The sequence below is a fragment of the Alligator mississippiensis genome, chromosome 11, assembly GCF_030867095.1.
Source record: "Alligator mississippiensis isolate rAllMis1 chromosome 11, rAllMis1, whole genome shotgun sequence".
Lineage (NCBI taxonomy): Eukaryota > Metazoa > Chordata > Crocodylia > Alligatoridae > Alligator > Alligator mississippiensis.
In genome coordinates, this window is record NC_081834.1 from 18,069,722 (window position 1) to 18,090,743 (window position 21,022).

Consider the following 21,022-nt stretch of genomic DNA (forward strand, 5'->3'; position numbering starts at 1 on the left):
AAGTCCCGGTTGTGGGGGCGGTTTCACAAAAACATTGCTGGCCCCTGACATATCATTTTTTGCGGCCCCCCTACAGACAACCCGTCCTTTGCTTTGTAGGCAGCAGGGCAGCACGTGCACAGAGGGCTGCTTCGGCTTCGCCTTCGCCTTGCACAGGCTGCACCAGGGCTGGAGACCCCTCCACTTTTTGTAGCGCAGAAGAGCCCTGGGCAAGGGACATGGCGCGGCACCTTGCTCTGAGGCAGGCAACTGCCACCTCTGCTCTGCTGTGCTCTGCCTCCGGCCCCTGGCAGCGCCCTGTGCCCAGTCCCCTGCCCCGGGCTAGCACGAAGGAGAGGGCAGTCAGGCCAGCGCCCTCCGCGCCCCCAGTGCGCATGCGCCAGCGGCGGGCGCATGCGCGCTGCGGCCCGCGGCGGTTCCGCTGTGCCGGGCCGGGCCGCGCCGGGCCGGGGGCGGGGGGATGCGCGCGCCGTGAGGGCGATGGCGGCGGCGGGGGTCTGCGGCTCGGCTGCGGAGGCGCCCCCTGCGGAGGCGGGCGCGGCGCTGCAGCGGGAGCCGCTGTACAACTGGCAGGCCACCAAGGGCTCGCTGCGGGAGCGTTTCGCCTTCCTCTTCACCAACGAGCTGCTGAGCGACGTGCACTTCGTGGTGGGCAAGGGCGGCCCCCGCGCGGGCGGCGGCGGGGCCCCGGGCCCGGGCCAGCAGCGCATCCCCGCGCACCGCTTCGTGCTGGCGGCCGGCAGCGCCGTCTTCGACGCGATGTTCAACGGCGGCATGGCCACCACCTCGGCCGAGATCGAGCTGCCCGACGTGGAGCCCGCCGCCTTCCTCGCTCTGCTCAGGTCGGCGGGTCGGCTCGTGGCACCGCGGGGCTCGTCCGGCCCCGGCGCCTCCCCGGGCGGGTCCCTGCAGGGAGGGAGCATGTGCGGCCACCGCTGGGGCGAGGCGGGCCCGCCGTGCGCGCGGAGATACGGCGCGGTTCGGGGGGGAGCCGCACGTGCAAACTAACCGTTTGATTCCGTAGTAAACCGCGCCATAAATGTAGGCCGGCCACATGTGCTAAGCAGTTATTGCTCAATTTGCTAGTGAGTCGTGCAATGAATGTAGACTGGCTGCACGTGCAAAGTAATTATTGCATGATTTTGCTAGTAAACTGCACAATTATAGACCGGCCACATGTGCAAAGTTATTATTGCATGATTTGCTAATGAACCACGCAATAAATGTAGACTAGTCACACATGCAGAGTAATTGCACAATTTACTAGTGAACCGCACAATAAATGTAGACTGGCTGCGTGTGCAAAGCAATTACTGTATGGTTTTGCTAGTAAACTGCACAAATGTAGACCGCCCACATGTGCCAAGTAATTGTTGCGTGATTTGCTGATGAACCACGCAATAAATGTAGACCGGCTGCACATGCAAAGTAACTGCACAATTCGCTAGTGAACTATGCAGTGAATGTAGACTGACTGTACATTCAAAGCAGTTACTACACAATTTGCTAGTGAACCGTGCAATAAATGTAGACCAGCTGCACGTGCAAAGCAATTACTGCATGCTTTTTACTAGTAAACTGCACAAATGTAGATTGGCCACATGTGCAAAGTAATTATTGCATGATTTGCTAATGAACGGTGCATTAAATGTCGACCAGATGCACGTGCAAAGTCATTATTGCACAATTTGCTAGTGAACGGAGCAGTAAATGCAGACTGGCCGCGGGTGCTAAGTAATTATTGCACAATAAAAATGAGTCTCCAGCTATAAAACTAGCCAACCAGCTATAAAGTTGCTGTGTGAAAGTGTGTAGCAAGTCTAGAGCTGGTTTCTACCCAGCTTTAATTTGAATTTGTAGCAGGGTCCTAGTCAGGCAGAGCAGCAGTTGATCCCCACCTCCCAGTTCTTATCAGAGGCTTCCTGACATTGACTTTAGCAGAATGTCCCCATCCCACCCTGGGGAAACAGGGATCCCATTTCTTGTCATGACACCCCACCAGGAGGGAGTGAGAGGGTGGGCAGGAGCAGGCGTCTGATAAAAGTGTGTTTGCTGTTTTCCATGGTAAGGATTTATCTTTTACTGCATTAACTGCACAGGTGGTATAAGTTAGACAAGCCTTCAAAGGCAAGCTGTTCTTCATTCAGGGTAAAAAGGAAGTGAAACATATATTAATAATACAAAGATTTATCTGAAAAAAGGTTTGGTCGTAACTGAAAGGAGAAGTCAAATTTAAGCCAAGAAAGGCTAGGGTTTTAAAAAGTGGACCAAGAATGTGGAATATAAAATACCAATAATGAAGAGGAGGCCAGAGTTTGAAAATGAAGCAGTAAGCTTTTAGGCCATAGGATATGTTTGTGAGCAGAGGGCTGACTGAGGCCTTTGAAAGCTACAGTAGTGTAAAAAGGTGTAATAACCCAAAGATTTATCAAATGCAGTGTTTTTTAGTATATATTTCTTAAAACAATGTTACACTAACAAGCTGGTGATGTTTTTTAGGTCCAAAATCTAGTAAACCATGTTGTCTAGAAATACACAGTGGGCACATCTACACGGGACACTAACTGCGCAGTAGCCTAATAACACTGCGCAGTAGTGTGCTGGGCAAAAATCCTGCTAATATGCTACTGCGCAGTAGTATTAGGTTACTGCTCAGTAAGCATCACTAAAAACCCATGCGCTGGTGCTGCTGTGCAGTAGTGCAAGTTACTGCTCATTGATTTAGCTCTTGGTTAGCCATTAATGAATGTGTAGAGATGCCTAGTAGCACTATTAAAATGTGCCTGAAGCTGTACGCATCTTACTAGAAATAGATTCCTGTGTTTTAGAAAGCTTTACCAATAGTTGTCCTAATGACTATTTCTCCAATTCTGAACTTTTTCTGCCTTTTATAGATTCTTAAAAATCTTTTTTTTTAAATACTAAACCTGCAAATATAAAAAGAAAAAAAAATCCAAAAAAACAGAACACAAAACCCTGTTCTTACACTATAGACTGCAAGAGGATACAGGCATTGCATTTAATTCACCTTGGTTGGCAAATGTACTAATGTTAGTAATCTTTTACAAGGCCGTATTATTTAATGCCCAGGAAGTCAGAATTAAGCCAAAAAATTACAGCTCTAACTGATACACGAATACTAGCAAAACTTCAAATGTAGATCATGCTTTAGAAATCTTCTGGTTAAGGTTGCAACATAAGCCTTAACTTGGCTCTCTAGCCTTCTTCTGTAAGATTGAAGTACCCTGTCTTTTCTTGAGACTATTTATAGGTCTTAAATTACAAGTAATTTCTTTTCAAAGATTTTACAACTGATTCCTTGTACTCAACTACTGAGATAAAAGTGTAAGTTTGTTTTATAGTTTGATGCCATCAATTCCTGCAGTATGACAGACTGCTGAACACTTGAATTAGGAAACAGAAAGAGTCGACTTTTATTTTTAAAATTGTGTTCGTTTCAGCTCTGTGTATATAATTGGAAGTGAAATCTTGCATATAACAAATTTAAGTAGAAGTGATGATAGTGAAATTTAGTTTTTTCCATTTGAAACGGCCTAATTTAAGCTTCCAAAAGTAGAGCTCATTAAAAAACATACAAGTTAGCAACTGAACAGTGTAAACACTTTTTTTTACCCTTATACTGTATGTAAAAGAAGACTGCTTTGTCTGTCTACCTTCATAGACACTTATTTCTGTCCAAAGGAAAAGCATTTATAGCTGGTTTGAATTGCCAGTCTCTTTTGATAGATGCCTCCAGAACTCAGACCCAAAAGAGCTAAGGTAGAGGTTTTAAATATACAGCCTATAGCAGGAGTGGGCAATTATTTTGGGCAGAGGGCTGCTTACTGAGTTTTGGCAAGCCATCGAGGGCCACGACAGGCAGCCCAGGGCTCATAAATACTAATTTTCTAAATTTTTTAGGGGCCCCGCAGGCCGGATAGAATGGCCTGGCGGGCCGCATCCAGCCCCGGGGCTGCATTTTGCCCACCCCAGCCTATAGGCTGGTTCTGGTCCATGGAGCTGTCATCATTCAGCCAGTGCTGTACCTAGACTCCTGGCGGTCCTAGGTGTACTTTTAGTATCGGGCCCCCTTCGCCAGAGATAATGATAATATTAATCGGACTTGTTGAAAAAGTCTTTCTCACATCTGTGGTATTAATGTCGCTAAATAATTCATTCTTAATTGATAACATTACCAATCCCATATATGCTCAATATTAAAACTTATTTTTGCAATTGTAATTTTTTTTTCTTCCATTTTTGGGCCCTCTTTCTGTCCAGGCCTCAGCCTGGTTCGCCCATGTCTGTGTCCGGGTCTGCATCCAGCTAGGGACCTCCTAGAGTGACAGTGATTTTGGGGGTAGGGCCCACTGTCAAAATCTGTAATAGAGACGAATCCCTGTTGGGGACCTGTGTCTGCTGGTTGTGGGGGAGGGGAGTAATGATTGCATTAACCCCCATGGCTCCCTAACATTGCTGGACCCCGATCTAACCCCTGAGAGCCTTGCAGTCTGGATCCCACTCAAGGGGTTGGTTGAGTTTGAGACCTCAGAATTAAGGTATTCAGGAACTGACCTAAATGTAATGGGAGGTGACAGCCAAGCTTAAACTTCAGTATTGTTGCATTTCATGTTAGGTAGTAAATGTAGATAGAAAGTAACCAAACAAGTGAAGGAGAAGACTCTGAGACCTTTTTTCAGGGGAAAAAACAGTTCTTTAAAAATTTGGCAGAGCTGAAAGGCTTAAAGAATAAAACAACTGTTAGGATTTTGGCTTATTATCCACTATTCCTCTCCTGAAAGCTTTAGGCATAGGCCAAAATAGTTTGAAAAACAGCTAACTACAGTAGTAGCTTGGCAAATAAAACCTCAAAAACCTGATTTAAAAATACTTCAAAGCCACAAGGTTTGAGAGTGCACTTTTTTCTGATTCATTGTGAATCAGTTGATTTGTAAAAATAAAACCCAAAACAAAAAAAACCCCGAAATTCTTTTATGTATTTCCAAGTTGCAGAGAATAGGAAAGCAGAAGGATGGAAAATCTGACTGGTCTCACTTCATTTCACCAGTGTATTTTACAAAAGCTTTCAGTTCCTTTCATTACTGCATGCTGAACACTCTTTCAGTCTTCTGACTATAGGCTTGAGGGGAGTGAGGGCATGGGTCAAATTTGATAGCCCTAGTTCTGCCTAAATACAAAGGACCATGCCATACTGGCAACATACAGACAAGAAATTAATCACCCAACTTTGCTACTGTACTTTGATATATCTGTCCTATTGTGGATACCATTTCCACACTTTAAAAATTCTGTGGTCATACTGAACATACATAGTGGAAACAGGGTGAGATCACTAAAGATGAATATACCAGTGGAAACAGGGTGAGATCACTAAAGATGAATATACCTCCTCTGCTCATGCTTGTAGGGAGGCAGTTAGGTGGGCCAAAGCTACCATGGAGCTGAGGATGGCAACCCAAGTAAAAGACAACAAGAAATTGTTTTTTAGATACATTGAGAGTAAAAGGAAGGCCCAGGGAGGAATAGGACCCCTACTAAATAGGCAGAAACAATTGGTGACAGACAGGGGGGACAAGGCTGAACTCCTCAACGAGTTCTTTGCCTCAGTGTTCCTAAGTGAGGGGCACGACAAGTCTCTCACTGGGGTTGTAGAGAGGCAGCAGCAAGGCGCCAGACTTCCATACATAGATCCTGAGATGGTGCAGAGGCACTTGGAAGAACTGGATGCCTTTAAGTCGGCAGGCCCGGATGAGCTCCATGCGAGGGTGCTGAAGGCACTGGCCAACATCATTGCAGAGCCACTGGCGGGAATATTCGAACTCTCGTGGCGCACGGGCCAAGTCCCAGAGGACTGGAAAAGGGCTAATGTGGTCCCCATTTTCAAGAAGGGGAGGAAGGAGGACCCGGGCAACTATAGGCCCGTCAGTCTCACCTCCATCCTTGGTAAAGTCTTTGAAAAAATTATCAAGGCTCACATTTGTGAGAGCCCGGCAGGGCAAATTATGCTGAGGGGAAACCAGCACGGGTTCGTGGCAGGCAGATCGTGCCTGACCAATCTAGTCTCTTTCTATGACCAGGTTACGAAACGCCTGGACACAGGAGGAGGGGTGGATGTCGTATACTTAGACTTCAGAAAGGCCTTCGATACGGTATCCCACCCCATACTGGTGAACAAGTTAAGAGGCTGTGATGTGGATGACTACACAGTCCGGTGGGTGGCGAATTGGCTAGAGGGTCGCACCCAAAGAGTCGTGGTGGATGGGTCGGTCTCGACCTGGAAGGGTGTGGGCAGTGGGGTCCCGCAGGGCTCGGTCCTTGGACCGATACTCTTTAATGTCTTCATCAGTGACTTGGACGAGGGAGTGAAATGTACTCTGTCCAAGTTTGCAGATGACACAAAGCTATGGGGAGAAGTGGACACGCCGGAGGGCAGGGAACAGCTGCAGGCAGACCTGGATAGGTTGGACAAGTGGGCAGAAAACAACAGGATGCAGTTCAACAAGGAGAAATGCAAAGTGCTGCACCTAGGGAGGAAAAATGTCCAGCACACCTACAGCTTAGGGAATGACCTGCTGGGTAGCACAGAGGTGGAAAGGGATCTTGGAGTCCTAGTGGACTCCAAGATGAACATGAGCCGGCAGTGTGATGAAGCCATCAGAAAAGCCAATGGCACTTTATCGTGCATCAGCAGATGCATGACGAATAGGTCCAAGGAGGTGATACTTCCCCTCTATCGGGCGCTGGTCAGACCGCAGTTGGAGTACTGCGTGCAATTCTGGGCGCCACACTTCAAGAAGGATGCGGATAACCTGGAGAGGGTCCAGAGAAGGGCCACTCGTATGGTCAAGGGTCTGCAGACCAAGCCCTATGAGGAGAGACTAGAGAAACTGGACCTTTTCAGCCTCTGCAAGAGAAGGTTGAGAGGCGACCTTGTGGCTGCCTATAAGTTCATCACGGGGGCACAGAAGGGAATTGGTGAGTACTTATTCACCAAGGCGCCCCCGGGGGTTACAAGAAACAATGGCCACAAGCTAGCAGAGAGCAGATTTAGATTGGACATTAGGAAGAACTTCTTCACAGTTCGAGTGGCCAAGGTCTGAAACGGGCTCCCAAGGGAGGTGGTGCTCCCCCCTACCCTGGGGGTCTTCAGGAGGAGGTTAAATGAGTATCTAGCTGGGGTCATCTAGACCCAGCACTCTTTCCTGCTTATGCAGGGGGTCGGACTCGATGATCTATTGAGGTCCCTTCCGACCCTAACATCTATGAATCTATGAATGCTTCATTTCTACAGGTTGCTGAATCCTGTATTGTTGGTCTCTGGCTGTTGATTCCTTGCAGTATATTAAAACTAAGAGAGTTGTTGCTTGTTTTAAATCACAAATTTGGTGCCTTAAATTGCTTTGAGTTATTTTAGTCCACCTATTTGCAAAGTAAGGCTTCCTAGGCCATCACTTGAACTGTCAGCTGTGTGTGCGTCCATTGACTTCCTCTTACCCATTGCACCCCCCCCACCTCACTTACCTTTTATTCTGTAGTAAGAAATCAATACCAAAGTTACAAAATGCATAAAAAAAGGAATTCTTGCCTCTGTATGAATCTATTCATTATATTTAAACACAATTTTGTTAGGCTTTTTGTTAATATAATACCAAATGGTCTGTGTTTCTGCAACAAAAAGCAGATTTGAACTTTTATCTGGAAAAGAAGGTGCACTAGTGATAGACCTAGATGTATTTCCTTTAAGTGATGCTTTCAAAAACAGATGTGTGGGTTTTTTCTTGTGTTTGTTTTATGCTTTGCTTTTAATAAAGCAAATATCCCCACCCCTTTTGACTGGCACCTCAGAATCAGCTCTGTTTCTGTCACTTCAGAATCAGTATTTTGCTGCTGCCCTGTGTCCACATATAAACAGCTGTTCAGGAAAGCTGACTCTGTTGCCTTTGATGCAGATTCTGTCTCTCCATTTGCTGTTAACATTGAAGCCCCAACCTGTCTTGCAGTCTCAGAAACAATGGAGCCAGGCCAGAGTTTCTGCTATGTCAGTCTTTGCAGCAAGGATAGAAGACTCAAGGTCATTGGCTAAAATACTACTTCCCCCCCAGAGGGGAAAATGCTGACTTCAAAATAAGATGTTATTACAGTGAAAGTCCTTGATGCTTGTTTCTTCATGGCTGGCAAGCTAGCATGCAGTTCTGACAGAGAGCAAAGGTATAGGAATAGAGATATTTATTAATACTTTGGAGAGCTTCTGGCAGGTCTTTACCAGTACAGAAAAATTAGTCTCGAAGTCTTATTTAAAAACAAATCACAAATGTGTGCCATTCTTGGGTATAGCTATTTTATTAGCTTTTCATAAGCTAATACAGTGCCACATCTTAATAAGAACCAAAATTGAAGTGCATTATTTTGATTTTATCAATACAATCATCATTTTCTTAAACTTAGTTCATGTGTTTAATTGTCCCTCAACTATTTATTTATCCTTCTGTATTTGTATATTGATTTCCAGGTTTCTTTATTCAGATGAAGTTCAAATTGGTCCAGAAACAGTTATGACCACTCTTTATACTGCCAAGAAGTATGCAGTCCCAGCCCTGGAAGCACATTGTGTAGAATTTCTCACTAAGCACCTTAGAGCAGATAATGCCTTCATGCTTCTTACTCAGGTAACATTAATGCAATTTTGGCCTGTTATGACAATATTGTTTAGTAAGTGGCCCTGAAATAGCTATTACTTTACATAGTATTAGCTAGCTAGATCGCCTAGTAATATGTAGAAGTATGACATACTAGCTGTCTAATTCAAGCATCTTTCTAAGTTTCTTGATTATTAGAGGGGAAAGAACCTTATAAATAAGGTTTTTAAAGGTTTTTAAAGGTTTTTAAGGATTTTTAAAATACATAATTGATTGGAACCTGATATATAGCAAGTCTGTTTTCCCTTCACTACTATTTCTAATTAGTCTTTTTTGGCAATAAGAAGGAAAGAAAATAAGAGAAATCTTCATATGTTGAAGATCTTAATGAAGTGCATAAATAAGGGCCTTCAAGACACAAACTCAAGGAGTACTTCAGAGAGTAGTTGAGTGCATTTAAACATAATATATAATTGTTCCAGAATAAAAACATGTGCTTGTTTTGATTATTTGTTTGCATCTCTTGATTGCAACCTCAAAGAGATAGTGCAGAGTATATTTTTATATTTCTAGGCTCGACTATTTGATGAACCTCAGCTTGCTAGCCTTTGTCTTGACACTATAGACAAAAGTACAATGGATGCAATAAGTGCTGAAGGTTTTACTGATATTGACATAGGTAAGTTACCTTCTGTAATCTGAATATTTACATTTTCCAAGGGAACTGTACTGTTTTTTATTGTTAAACTTTTTGATCAATGTTTGCACTGACAACAAAAACCTTCATATTGGCGAACTCAGCTGTTTATAGATGTCTGTTACATAAAAAAATACAAATCAAGTTAAACAAGTAACTGTTACATTTTAACTGGCCATTTGAATAGGTAGACCCTTTCTAATGTGGTAACAGATACTGTATAAAATGTTGAATTGTTTTAACATGAAGTTTTTGGATCAGATACTTTGCTTTAACAACCTCTGCTTACATTGACAAAAAGAAATAAGAATTCTACAAAAAATACAAGCTTAACAGGATTTTACTTCTATAATACTTCAAATAACATAGCAAACATTTATCTGCTAACCTACATTTTTTTAGTTAAAGCACAGAAATTGGGGGATGAGGGTGTGTATATGTATAGGTGTGTGTATATATGTAATTAACATTAAGTATGTTGGTCATTTTTTGTTCTTTCATATCTTTTTACCAGTGCAGTAGAAATGTTGGCTAAAGTTAACATGAATTAATTTTGTAGCACTGGATATTATTCAAATATCCTAGTTTAGATCAACTCCAAACTGCATGAAAAATTATTAAATCAGCTATATGTTGTTGTACCTGTTACTTGCACATCTTATTCCCATCTTTTGAAGTGTTTTTCCCCAAAATTTGCACTATAGGTTCCTGTTGAAATAATGCTGTGTGTGCAGTCTGTGACTAGGCCTATGGAAAAACACTAAAAAAAGCTCTAGTGTTTGTTACTGGCATAGCAACAGTTCAGATGTCGATTTCGATTGGTCTTGTGTATTATAGTTGCTATATTAATAAAATTGTCTCCAGTTTTGCTTTAGGCCACTATTAATCATTGCTTAACGTTGGATCTGTACAAGAGGTCTCCATTGCTGTCAGTGTGGCATAGAAGAGAAATTGATTTTGTAAAAGCCCTTGTTGCATGCTAGGTTTTAGTTGTAGCTTTACTGTTAAATTACTGTTCTCCTTCAAGTGTCCGTATGCCAGTCCAGTTCAACTACTGGACTGGTCCTACACATTTTAAGCTATGAAAGCAGCATATTCACATTCTTGCCTAAACCTAGGCCTATGAACAGCCAGACTGATGGCATCAGCCTCCAGCCTGTAATGAGTGGGTTTATGACTTTTCTGGAAGGAAAGGAACAGCATATTATCTGACCTTATTGGGTTCAGCAGAAATGAGCTCAGCAGACTGTTGCTATTAGTGGGGATTAGCATTGTGCTTAGAGAAGGAGATGAACTTATTGGGTATAGTGCCCAAGAAAAAGATGGGACTAGAGCTCACTTTGCCAGAGGTCAGGGAAGAGGAAATAAATGGGACTCTAGACCAGTGGTGCTCAACTTCTTGGATTCATGGGCCAAATGAGTGGCATGGAGCCCATCTGTGGGCTGGGTTTGGCCCTGGGGCCCAGCACTACCCCCTGCCTGCCCCATGTGCTAGGATTGGGCCCTGGGAGCCCAGCATCCCCCCTTTCCATGCACTGAGATTGGGCCCCAGGGGCTGGCATCAGCCCCTCTCGCCCCCCGAATTGGGTCTTGGGGCCCATGCCACCCCTGCTAGCCCTGTGCACTGAGATCATGCACCAGATCCAGTATGCAGGGTCTGGGGTTCCCTGTGGGTCCACAAATTTGCTGGCAAGGGAGCGATGCCACCCCCACTGTCAAATTTGCAGGCCTATATGGAGCCACACAGGCCAGATGACATAGTGTCGTGGGCCAGAGGTTGAGCCACCCTTACTCTAAACTAAAGCTGACTCTAATAGGAATGGGGAAAGATAGAGGATGAACTGGAATTCAACAAAGGGTAAACAGTTGTTCTACCACAGGCTTTCTCTCCTAGGAATTGGCTTTCATATATTTGTTTGCCTCATCCTCTTCTCCAGTGTTTTTCAATCCTGGAAGTTTTGTTTGGCCCTCCTATATATGGACTGTATGATGTGATTGCCTGTGATGTGGGACAGGACTGTGACAGAGGAAGTGTCTTCGGTCCTGTGCGCCTATAACCATTCAACTGTTTGTTCTCAAAGTTCTTAGCTGTCAGTATTTTCCAGCTGGCCATCTTGTACCCTCCTAAAACTTTTGGGTGTCTATACACAAGCATGGAGGCTGCTCTGATGCATTGGAATTTCTGGAATTCTGCAATTCCAGCGTGTCAGAACAGACTCAGTTAATTGGGTCTGCTGGAGCATGGCAATTTCCGTACTCCAGCAGCCTCCTGCGCCTTGTGGATCAGTGTCCCTGCACTTAAAAATGGCAGCAGAGGCACTTGAACTCGAGCTCGTTGAACAAGCTTTAGTTCAAACACCTCTGCTGCCATTTTTAAGCACCAGGACACTGATACACAAGACATGATGGCACTTTAATTAGAACATCCCTTGGAGCTGCTCTAATTAAAGCGCTGCCGTCCTCACCCCTGGAGCACATGTAAAAGTGCCCTTTATGATTTTAGTTGTGAACACTGCATCACTATCTACAGTAGTTCTTTTTCATGGTGGGATCCTGAAAACTCTGTGACTAGTTCAGAAGAAGTTCTTGATTAGGAACACCTGTAGGGATCTAACTAAATGGTGCTGGAGGTGTGCTGCGCAAAAGCTCCTTTAATCTTGCTCTTTTTATCATGTGAGTCTGTCGTGTGTCGTCACCCTTGTCCTCATTCCATCTCCCCGCCCCCCCCAGCTGATTGACTGAGGGGTACTGGTGGCCCTGCTGCTTGCTGGTGCTTGGCTGGGAGGCAAAAATTGCAGCTTATTTAAAACCACGGGGTTTGCCTTGCAGTCAATCAGAAGCAAGCAGCAGGGCCACCCGTGTCCTTCGGCAGATCATGGCTCCAGCTGACCGAGTTCCAGCTTTGGGCGGCACATGCTCCCCTCATGTGCACCACCCCGCATTTTTTTTGTGTGCGGGTTTTTTTGACTCCTGGATATCCAGGGGTCAAAAAAGCCCTCCACACCGTTCCCTTGTAGCATGGAGAACAAGTGAACATGCAGTATGTGGTACAACAGATGCATTTGCAGCGCCCCACACCGCACAGCCGCACTTGTCTGGACGTGGCCAAAAAGTCTGAAGACACTAAAGGGCATGAACAAACGTACAGTTGCAGCAGTTTCAAAAGGGGACCTGCTGTATGGTCCCTTGTACAGTAAAAGTTCTGTTATCCAGCCTCTTACAAGCCAACATTCTCCACTAACTGGCATGCTGGCTTGTAAAATAAAGTGAAACCAGAAGTACGCACTGTGGCACTTCTGGTTTCTCCGAGTCCCCATTGCTCGGGGCAAAGCAGCCTGTGCTGCCGAGCCCCCGCAGCCCAGGGGCGTAACAGGCTGTGCGGGGATGTGCGGGTTGTACAATGCCACAGGAGGGGTGGAGGGACACCCCAGACGTGGCATGAGAAGCGGCGGCTAGGGCTGCTCAGTTAACCAGTATATTTTGTTAGTCGGCATCCCCCGTTCCCAGGGGATGCCAGATAACAGAGCTTTTACTGTACAATGACACTCCTAGGTTATTAACTAGGGCCCCTTTGTAGTTTGGGTACATTTAATAATAGGTGTTTTCATCTGCATCAGGACATCTATTAGTCCAAGTAAAACAAGCTACTCTCCCTGGATGTCAGAGGTAGTTTGTTTCCACAAAAACAGTCATCTTAAGAAATTGGATGTGCCTTTATTTATAGAGGTTACAAGGGAAGGGGATAAGTTCTTTGCAGTTGTATGTTAGATGACAATTGAAGAAGATTATTTGAGGTTCAGCAAGATTCCTGACAGACCTGGGCTTATGTGAATAGGTCCTGTAAGAGCAACAGACCTTCATATGGCTAAACTGGCAAAGCTGTAAGTTAAATATTTTAACTGTGGTTGCGCTGAATGAGTTGGAACATGTAGTGCTTACCACCAGTTTTGGATGCTAGATGTCTACATATTTAAAGGGTTTTCATAATATATCCTTATGCCACTTCTATGTATTCCCCTCCTTGTTATGTCTCAGTAGATTGGCAGAAGGACACGCAAATGAGAATACAACTTTTACGATGGATAATTTGTTTTTTCTCATAGTGTACATTCACCAATCTGCTTGATCACTTCCTTTTTTGATCTTGCCCCAGTCTTGAAAATTCTCTTGGGACATGAAAGCATATTTGGCACTAATTATATAAGCATAGTCCTAGTCTTAGGAATCGAGAAAAAGGTTCATATGCTGTCTTCATAGCAGGAGGAGAGACAGGACAAAACCTCTTTGGACTGGAGGCTTTTCTCTGAGCCAGAAGACTCATTTACACATAAGGCAAAACTGTCTTATCTAAGGTATTGTGCATTAAATTCACTTAGTCCTTAAACTGATTTTCAGATATTTAGTCAGTTTTAAGTTTATTCTCCAAAAGTAATTTTGGTATTCATTTTGGTAATATATGTTATTCTTGACTGAAGTTGTGTAATTTAAACGGACCTAAAATGTAAAGGGGATTGTTATGACTAGAGTAAAAAATTAATAAATTTGTTGGTAACTTTAATTCTTTTTCTGTAGATACACTATGCGCAGTTCTAGAAAGAGACACTCTTAGTATTCGAGAGAGCAGACTCTTTGGAGCTGTTGTTCGCTGGGCAGAAGCAGAGTGCCAAAGACAGCAACTGCCTGTGACATTTGGAAACAAACAGAAAGTACTTGGAAGAGCTCTGTCCTTAATTCGTTTTCCACTAATGACCATTGAAGAGTTTGCAGCAGGTAAGCTTATGTGTCTTTTCATCTTCTGTAAGCATGGTTCCCTGAATTATGCTGTTGGCTTCGTGGCCTATTAATGACTGATTCACTTCATGGACATTTCATACCCACTCTGTTAGTAGCAAATGTATTTAACTTTTGTAGTCAAACTTGACGTGTTTCTGACCTTGATGAGTATCTTCATGTAAATATTTCCACTGTTTGATTAAGTACTACAGAGTGGAAAATGTAAGTATAACGTCTCCTGAGAGCAAGCCTTTTCTTTTCCCAGGTCCTGCTCAATCTGGGATTCTATCAGATCGAGAAGTAGTAAATCTCTTTCTGCATTTTACTGTTAATCCTAAACCTAAAGTTGACTATATTGACCGACCAAGATGCTGCCTCAGGGGAAAGGAATGTAGCATAAACAGGTTCCAGCAAGTGGAGAGCCGTTGGGGCTACAGTGGAACAAGTGACCGAATCAGGTATTTGCCTTAAAATGGTCTACAGGAGGAAGAGGGAGCATGCTACTTGACTGCTGCTTTGCAGAATTCAAAGCAGTAACTCAGAAATGGATTCAGTTTGCATACAACAGTACTGTCCAAATGGCGGCTAGCAGGCTCCTACCCAGCCACCACTTCTCCAGTTGTTCCTGTTGCTACTGTGGCTGGGGGCTCTGGGCTTCTCCATCTCTTCTGGCTTCTCCATTCCTGGGGCCAGAGTGCTGAGGTGGGGGGGGGGGCGCCAAGGATGTGGGCTATGTTGCTTGTTCTCTGTGTATAGCTGTGGGGGGAGAGGAGCTGGAGTACCTGTGCGGTAGGTAGACCCCAGGAGAGCTGCTTCTGCTATGTGTAGCATAGAGCCCACAGGGCTGCAGCCACCTACTGCCCAGAAATTGGACATACGGGCATAAAATATCTGTACAGTATATGTGATATGTATAGATAAAACACATTTAAGATAAAGGAAACATTTGGAAAAATAGTTTTAGGTAGGTTTGAGTGAACCAGGTCTTAATGATTGATAATATGTACATTTGTTCATCATATGCCACTCTTATAAGTTCCTTTCCAAGCTGTCTGAATGATGATAAGATTTAAGATGTTCTTTCTTTTTTTGTTGTTTTTGTTTCAGTAATACTGAGTCTTTCCAAAAGATGTTCATGTGATAGCATCAGCTTGCTTTTTACAGTAAAATAGGTCTTTGGAAGCTATAGCTTAATAGAATTCATTCAGTGTTCTCTATTTAAATTTAATTTAATACTTTATTCTGGCCTTGATCATGTGCCATTCAAGTTAATGGGAGCTTTTCTTTGACCTAACTTGAACAAATAAAGCCCTATAATTGTATAGATTCCTCATTTGGCTTTTTCTTTGTGCTGTATAAGATTCACAGTTAATAGAAGAATTTCCATTGTGGGATTTGGATTGTATGGATCAATTCATGGACCCACAGACTATCAAGTTAATATACAGGTAATGTACATTTTTGCATTGTGTAGAAACTAAACATATTATAAGCAATAATATTTACATAAGATTTACTGTATATTTGGATTCAGCTGAAGTAATTCTGTAAGCCAGGTGGTTCATGCTATTTTGTGCTACTGTATGTGTTAAAGTCTCTGACTTCAGCAGTATAATTTTCACATTTGTCCTCGGTTATGATCTATAATAAAGCCCTTTTCAACTGTGGAAGCCCTATTGAATGTAAGGTCTGCTTTGCACTTCTCTGCTTCTCTTGCGTTCTCATTTATATAATGTGTAACACAATACTGCTTTGGATTGGGACATGGGATTGCTAATGTAATAAAAATGAGACGTGGGCATTTTGGTATCTAACACTTGTGAGACCTGCTTGGTTACCTGCATCAGGATTTGCCACCAAGAGTGGTAGTAAAAATCCTATAGAATAGTATTCGTTTCTGCTTTTAGTAAGTCATTCCTATTGTCCTCTGAGAACTAACAGGGGAACTGCGTGAGATGAGTAAATGCTTGCAGATGTAGGGGATAAAAAAAACCTCACTTTACTAGAAGCAGCAGCAAGTTAGTTTGACCTGGCTTTGCAGCATCTGTATAGACTTGGCATTTCAGCGGGGCTTTTTGGTACTTTTATCTAAAGAAGATTCAATCAGCTATTAGATAAAAGCCCTTAAAAAGCTCCACTAAAGCACCTGATCTATACAGACACTGCAGAGCTGAGACAAACTAATGCACTTCCTCTTCTGGGCATGTGCTGGGCTTGGCGCAGGAGTGCGCCAAATTTAAAATAAAGCACCAGGTTTTTCTGTTGGTTTTTTTCATGTCTGCAAGCAGCTAAAATTAATATAAAATGGAAACAAAGAATAGTGTGGTGATAAAGTACTGCAGATATTACTACACAAATGAAAGGATGCATCGTTGTGTTTTTAGATGGTTTAGCGAGTACTGTTAAATAACCTATAAAGATTCTTAACAATATAGGTTTGCTAATATCTCAGTGTTATCCAGGAGGTGTAGACTTTTATTTAAAGAGCCACGCGTGGTTCGTGCTCTAGGATATCATTGAAGTGAGCTCAGGGGGTTTAGAACTCTAAATCGATCTCCTCACCAGCAGATCACTGCTGAGGTCACGCTGCCTTTTATGTTCAATTGGGTGGAGTTAGGAAGTGTTTCCTGTAATGAGTATTTTAATATAAATAATCACATGTATGTTGATGTTGGGTAGTTATTTGTGATTAGATTTTTCTCTTTCAGAATTGTAAAACTAGTTAAATTCACTGTCTTTTAACTTTATATTTTATACAGATAATTGAATATGAGAAAAATCAGACGCTGGGACAGAATGATACAGGATTTAGTTGTGATGGAACTGCCAATACTTTCAGAGTTATGTTCAAAGAACCCATAGAGATTTTGCCAACAGTGTGTTATACAGCTTGTGCAACACTCAAAGTAAGAATGCTTTGAGTACATCTTACAGAAGAAAACAAAAGGGAAAATTGCTTGTACCCATGTTTTTAGCTAACTCTGAACTGTCACCTGGTGGGGGAAATATCTTTCAAGTCTTAGATTATTTTCATTTCAGTGGCAGTGCTACAGATTAGTTTGACATAAGCTTTACAGTAACTGCAAGATTCTGTGCTGTGCGTGTTAGACACAGGGGAGATGGTACTTAAAGCCAACTTAGTGCCTTTTTATGCCTTCTCAATTTTGGGTTGATCCAGAAGCCAGAATGGATCCCAGTGTAAATCATCTGTTGCCCATGAGCAGCCACATTGGAAGGTTTAACTTGAAGGAACTTGATTTAAAAAAATAAAATAAAAGAGCACTATTATTTAAGTAAGTGGTGTTTACCTTTTTTTTAAAGGTTAATTCCTAATGCATTATAAAACTATTAGTTTGCTTGCAGAAGGGGAAATGTATATCTCTCATATAGAAGTAGTGGCAGTTTGCTTCAAAACTGGGACCTGTCCTTTTGTGTAATTTTTTTCCCCCTGAAGTGTATAATTCCAAAAAATGTGTATAAAAGTTGGCTTTATCATTCAGTAGTGACATGGGGAAGCATGTGGAGCATTTACTGTTCCTCTCCTAATCTGTACAGTGACTGTAGGTACATCAATTTAATATTTATTTATGGTCCTACAACTCTTGCTATGTTGTAGACTAAAACTTTTCCTTTCTTTAAAGTGAAATTTTCTCTTTTGACTGTTAAGGCCCAGTTTTAAATGTGAGTTATGCATTTTTAAAAGTACTTGCATAAACATAAAGGACCGCTACGTCCATTGCTAAAGAATAAATAGTTGTGATTTGGGAAGTCTTAACTCATTCTCTATACAAAGAAAAATGTAGTTACAGAGTGGGGAGGGAGGAAAAAGCATTGCACCAAACATCCGTATATCTTAAGTTACACTTCCTTAGCAGGATGCCTTCTCTGCTCTGCCATGGCACCAGAGTCTTACTCTACATTAATTTCTAAGGCTGATGATCCTAGTTGACCCAAATGCTAAGTGGGTGCCTTGTCATTCACAATGGAAGGCCAAAAGCAGCTGGGCATGATGCTAGCCACATCCCTCTCTTAGGTGTGGTTGGCTATTGCAACTGGTAAACCTTAACCATACTAGCCTGATAGGCCATTACACTTGAATTTGTCGGATTTATATGGTAAACTCAATTTAAAATGTCCCTGCCTTGCTAGCTGTCTGGTTCAAGAGCAGATGCGTGTCTCTAAACTCTCCTTTTGAAGGTAATTGTTTAAATACTTTGTCATGGTCTATAGCATTTGGAAACTGAAGTATAGTGGTCAAGTGAGTAATTCAAGATTTCATGTAAAATAGCAGGAATATATATAGATTTTATGGAACCTAATATAATATTTTACAGATCTTGCTGATGTTACCTAGCTACCTTTTCTCCAGTTCAGTTGCTCACTACTACTTTTGCTGTTTATATTAGGGTCCTGATTCCCATTATGGCACAAAAGGATTGAAGAAAGTAATCCATGAATCTCCAACTGCCAGCAAAACCTGCTTTTTCTTTTTTAGTTCACCAGGTAACAACAATGGAACATCGATAGAAGATGGACAGATACCAGAAATAATATTTTATACATAATTCCCTATGATTCATTGTCTTAGATATAACAATGTATGTATGGACTGACTTAAGCATAAAATACTTGCTACTGGTGACAGTTACCAACTCTGTGATATTGCATACATATTTAATCTCTTAAATGTGTAATATGAAACTGTAAAACATTTCTTATAAGAGGTACAAGAAAAAAATCTATTTTTCTGCATGGTTATTGGCTAGAAATTAACAGACAGCTTGTTATCTTCACAAAGCCTTGGAAGTAAGGAGCAATCTATGTTGTAAAGGTTGTTTAAAAGTTATTTTGTGATTCTGGGCTTTTATTTCTATGAGTACTTGCACTTTTTCAGCATATGGTGAAAATCCTCCTTTGAACTGGAAGGTCCGTGTTTGGTATGGACTTCTGGTATATATGTTTTTTTTCCTGTTTTTAGAAAGCTCTGTTGCTCTGTTTTGGAGTTGCATTTCTCTTTAAATATTCTTGGAATGGTCTCTGCAGGGTCAAATGACTACTTACATTTTTTTAAGTAGTACATTATCACAACTGTATCGTAGCTATGTTCCTTTCGTCTTGACTTACTGGATGAGCCAGGAAGAATTAACTGAGTAAGCATTCTAAAAATTACCTGGAATTGTATTTAAAGAAAATGATGTGTACTTACAGCCAAGATCTGCAGTGTACAGTACTTCCACAATTTTAGTTTTCATTCAGAAATTAGTATTTTTAGTATGGTATTGGAACATATACATTGATATGGAAATGGCAATTGTATATAAATCTATGCCTACAAAAATGTCTATGAAAATCTGAGAATACAAGAAATCTCTTGATAATATTTTATGACTGGATGCTCTAGCATTAACCATTACTAAAATCTGTATGATCTAAGTATCTGTTTTGTGCAATAAGTCCTAGAAAATATCTACAGTGACTCAAGTAACATGACGGGATACAATCCTCCAAATGGTACAGTGAATATCCATAGATAGTATTATTGTAGATTTACAAAAACATAGTTAAACAGTGGAAAAAATTCCTGTCCCCTCTGCAGGATTCTGCATGCTCCCACAAACTAGTCTACAATAAATCACTATCATTTTAGCTGATATAACATTACAGAAATAATGCTATACTATTTAGAAAAAAGTGTAGTGCCAGTAATATCCGTTTAATAGATAAATATGCAGTAACTGGATCAGATTCATTTTATTTTTAAAATGAGCTCAAAATGAATGAGTAAAATCCTGCACCACTTTTGACTGCAAATAATTCTTAATTCTTTTTTTAAAGTACTTAACAATTCAGGTAGAATTGACCAGTTTGACATGACATGACATTAAACTGCTATTTATGAAGATTCAATTAAAGTGTCTAGTACAAAAATAATTCTTCAAAAAAATGTGTAATTATTGAGTTTTTTAAGCATTTTAAAGCATTTCTTGTCGCTGGCTAAGGTAATTTTTACGTTTCAGTTAAACATCCAGAAAAACTTCCCTTGAATTTCTGTTTGCTAAAATGCAGCACATACATGAGTCTTGATCAAGACTGTAAAGCTCTGGTGAATCAAGAAGCCAGTATTGACTTGATAGTATTTTATTCCAGTGGTTTAGTAATCACACTTGACCACATCAGTTTTCTTTCATGGGATGTGGGAAACTCAATTTGTCTTCAGTAAAGCTTCTTTAGTTCAGTCATTTGAACTTCTCATAAAGATTTTAAAAACTATGACTGTTATTGGAGTGTTGCAAAGCTGTGTTGGGTCAGGACTGTTACTAAAAGGCATATTCCTCCTTACTTGCTGGATGGCAACAGAACTCACAGAATCATGATCAATGAGTCCGAAAACTAGCAAGTATGACACAAAACCAGCTTGGCTTAGCAGGGAACTCTTCAGTAAACTAAATCGCAAAAGGTAGCTTGTAACAAGTGGGAATCTGAAGAAATAACTAGGGAAGATTATTAAGAGCATTGCTTGGGCATGCAGGGCTGAAGTCAGGAAGGCCAAAGTGCAATTGGAGTTGCACAGAGCAAGGGATGTAAAGGGTAACAAGAAGGGTTTCTACAAGCATGGGCGGTAGCAAGAGGAGGATCCGTGGCAGTGAATCCCTTACTGAACTGGGGAGGAAACCTTGTGACAAGGGATGCAGAAAAGGCTGAAGTGGTCAATGCATTTTTTGTCTGCAGAAAAGGACCTGGGGGTTACAGTGGATAATAAGCTGACTATGAGCCAGCAGTGTGCCCTTATTGCCAAGAAGGCTGACGGCATCCTGGGCTGCTTTGGTAGGTGTGTTGCCAGTAAGTCAAAGAAAGTGATTATTCCCCTCTTTTCAGCAATGGTGAGGCCACAGCT

General features: G+C 42.0%; 1 protein-coding gene across 1 annotated transcript; it reads left to right on the plus strand.

Moving 5' to 3' along the window:
- The first annotated feature begins 463 nt into the window (after positions 1–463).
- On the plus strand, positions 464–20,058 carry BTBD1 (BTB domain containing 1). Its single transcript, XM_014606107.3, has 8 exons — positions 464–842; positions 8,531–8,687; positions 9,231–9,336; positions 13,927–14,124; positions 14,393–14,585; positions 15,488–15,575; positions 16,887–17,033; positions 18,534–20,058. The coding sequence occupies exons 1-8, from the start codon at positions 481–483 to the stop codon at positions 18,690–18,692; spliced, it is 1,410 nt and encodes a 469-aa protein (XP_014461593.2). The 5' UTR covers positions 464–480; the 3' UTR covers positions 18,693–20,058.
- The last annotated feature ends 964 nt before the right edge of the window (positions 20,059–21,022 follow it).

Bases quoted from the DNA above. Each gene is read 5' to 3' on its own strand.
- BTBD1 (XM_014606107.3), top strand. From the start codon at position 481: ATGGCGGCGGCGGGGGTCTGCGGCTCGGCTGCGGAGGCGCCCCCTGCG. The intron at 843-8,530 runs GTCGGCGGGTCG...ATTGATTTCCAG, and splicing joins GCCTTCCTCGCTCTGCTCAG to GTTTCTTTATTCAGATGAAG. The intron at 14,586-15,487 runs GTATTTGCCTTA...GTGCTGTATAAG, and splicing joins GGAACAAGTGACCGAATCAG to ATTCACAGTTAATAGAAGAA.